Here is a 3,144-nt window from a genome sequence, read left to right on the forward strand (position 1 = left end):
AAAACCAGGTCACTACGACCTTTATTTGACCTTTACCTTGACCTTGATCATATTTCCCTTCTGCTCTATAACTCGGCCCCTAATTGACCTAGCGCGACCAAACTTGGTATACTTACACATCTTGGGGAGAAGGTGTGTCGCGTACTGAAACCAGGTCACTGCAACCTTTATTTAACCTTGACCTTGACCTTGACCTTCATCATATTTCCCTTCCGCTCTATAACTCGGCCCCTAATTGACCTAGCGCGACCAAACTTCGTATACTTACACATCTTCGGGAGAACACGGGGGATACATGTAGTTGGCGACAACTGCCCTTTCTAGTTACCTAAATGTGTATGTTATCTATGCAGAACTCAAGATTTATTACCTTGCAAGATGTGCTGGATTTTGATTGGGCGTCAACTAAAGGCAAAATGTTAATGAACAAAACTCCTGAAACCTACTTCATCTCATTAGGTGAGACTGAATGCAAATATGTTGAACATACGTGCATCCATATATGTACCTGTTAAAATATAAATAAATATAAATATAAATGTTTGTTTGTAATCTAAATTGGGATATTACCAGAGGGTGCAATAACTGTGATGCCAGTTATCCACAACTTCATTATATTTGCTTGGCTCTAGTTCCTTCTCAGGTTGTGCGTGGCCGGACAGTCCGGCCCATGCTTGCATCAATTGTCGTTAGAATGTATGAAGTTTTTTTGTTTCACAATACATCCAGTAGTTGCCATTTTCATATTACAAATCATATATATTGTTCATTGCAGTTCTGCTAAGATTCAGAAGTGAACAAGTGCTTCACAATGCCCAATTGACCAAAGAAGAAAAGCAGAAGAAGGTTCTAGGCCTTAAGAACACTGTGATGGAAGAGATTGGCATCAGTGATTCAATTGTTTCGGACAAATTTGTCAGGTAAGTAACATGAGTTCTACTACACATGATAAAAGCAGTATGTGCCATATAGTAATACCAAACGTTCATAGAAATCCTTCAATGAATTTTCATTATTTAAGTATGTAATTGACAGAGGATTGTGACATGTTAAAACATACAATATTCTGCATTTTCTAGCCTTAGTATAAATATTATTTGCCATGTAACATTGACTACAAAAACTATTATAATACCTATAACTACATAATTTTAAGCCAATTATTAAATAGTAAACAATCAATCATCATAAAATTTGAAAATGTATTATGAGAGTAGCTGTTCTTGTATTGCCTTTTCAATACATGGCATAGGTTTCTTGGATTCTATTAATGGTTAGGTTCATCACAAACCACACTACATTCTTGTCGTATGTCTAAACTGAGATTTTTATATGGAACAAACAATTATCGGAGCTGGTAATTTACGTGTTTAATTTCATTGCGATGGGCTGCACATATATTATAGACAGATTGAGGTTAGTAAATGTTAGACTTGCAATGTTTTAGTTTTGCCGAATTCTTTTTGCATACATACTTACTATTTACTGTTCGTGTCTTCCATGAATAAGAGCAGAATTATTAAGGCGGCTGTAAATTACGTTACTCAGAGATTTTCTTGCCATATTTCAGTTACTGCATGGGTGAGTTGAGTCCAGTGTGTGCTATACTAGGTGGAGTACTGAGTCAAGAAATAATAAAGGTGGGTGTTTTGTAGCATGACCAAATTACCAACTGCAAATACCATGGAAATTTGTCTTCCTTTTAGAAAGAGTATTGGAATTTAGGCTCCCTATAAATTGTTGCCACGTGACACAGCAGTCTATACATGATTCAAACAGAGTGCTTGTTCGTTGTTTTTTAGCTCATCTGACATAGTCAGATGCAGCTTGTAGAATCGCATGATTGTCCGTCCGTCCGTCCGTCCGTCCGTCCGTCCGTCTGTCAACAGTTGGGCACAAATCTTAACCGCTCGACGTACGGTCACGATATTCGGCACATTGGGGGTGATCGTCAAAACGAGTTGGGATGTCGAAGCTGAATTCATTCGATTTTGTTAAATTTTGGTATGTGAATGTGTAAGGCTAGCCCCAAAACAGTTATTACTCCTATGGGAGAGATGACAACATCCTATTATGTTTATTTCGTCTAACTGGTCAACAACTCTACAATCATACCTATATACGTGTAATATTGTGTTTTAGATTCTTCGTTACAGTAATTTGACTGGAATATTTTATTGTTTTTATTTGCGCGATATTCGAAAACCAAAATGACGATCATTTAGGTGTAGCGCGATCTCTCGTCAAGATTTCAGACTTTCAGATCTGAAACATTTATTTTCGCATCAAAACTTATGCATATATATCATTATCAAGAGTATATAATGGGAGATATGCTATATAATGGGAGTTCTTCCATATATATTCTTGCTTTATATATACCCCCTCCCTCTTCTATCACACCCAAGGTGAGCTACAATGTCACTGACACTTTCATTTAATTAACCATTTCTCATGCTCTTTCTCTAGGGAAGTACATCATGTTGTCAGCACGGGTTATGGCGCAAAGAAACAGAAAATTCCTGACTCTAAGATGGCGAAAAGGGTAATAATGTGCTTTTCTAATATTTCTGTGTAATAATTGGTGGCTCTCTGTGTATTGTTTCTCATTGTAATATCATAATTGTATCCCCCGCGACGAAGTCGGCGGGGATACTATGGTTTCATGTCTCCCCAGCCGCCGCCGCTCGGTCCGCCGCAGAGAATTTCCCTTCCGCTCTATAACTCGACCCCTAATTGACCTAGCGCTACCAAACTTGGTATACTTACACATCTTTGGGAGAAGGTGAGCAGCGTACCAAAACCAGGTTACTGCGACCTTTATTTGACCTTTACCTTGACCTTGATCATATTTCCCTTCCGCTCTCTAACTCGGCCCCTAATTGACCTAGCGCTACCAAACTTGGTATACTTACACATCTTGGGGAGAAGGTGAGCAGCGTATCAAAACCATGTCACTGCGACCTTTATTTAGCCTTTACTTTGACCTTAATCATATTTCCTTTCCGCTCTCTAACTTGGCCCCTAATTGACCTAGCGCTACCAAAACCAGGTCACTACGACCTTTATTTGACCTTTACCTTGACCTTGATGGGTGAAAAACTGATAATTGGAGGTACTGGTCCAGTAGGACCAGTGCCTCTG

General features: G+C 38.7%; 1 protein-coding gene and 1 long non-coding RNA gene across 2 annotated transcripts in view; one reads left to right on the forward strand and one right to left on the reverse strand.

The window, feature by feature from the left end:
• The window catches only part of LOC106810679 (SUMO-activating enzyme subunit 1-like), a gene marked incomplete in the record, with an annotated part of 30,504 nt that overhangs the window by 24,159 nt on the left and 3,201 nt on the right, over positions 1–3,144 (forward strand). The window contains 3 exon segments of the mRNA XM_014814109.1: positions 354–459; positions 776–920; positions 1,571–1,640. Coding sequence (XP_014669595.1) covers positions 354–459; positions 776–920; positions 1,571–1,640 — 321 coding nt within the window.
• The window catches only part of LOC106810680, a 21,910-nt gene that overhangs the window by 15,536 nt on the left and 3,230 nt on the right, over positions 1–3,144 (reverse strand). Inside the window, exon 2 of the long non-coding RNA XR_001394052.1 lies at positions 3,034–3,039. This is a non-coding gene — a long non-coding RNA (uncharacterized LOC106810680). The remainder of the gene's footprint in view (positions 1–3,033; positions 3,040–3,144) is intronic.

Source organism: Priapulus caudatus, unplaced genomic scaffold, assembly GCF_000485595.1.
Source record: "Priapulus caudatus unplaced genomic scaffold, Priapulus_caudatus-5.0.1 Scaffold462, whole genome shotgun sequence".
NCBI lineage: Eukaryota > Metazoa > Priapulida > Priapulimorpha > Priapulimorphida > Priapulidae > Priapulus > Priapulus caudatus.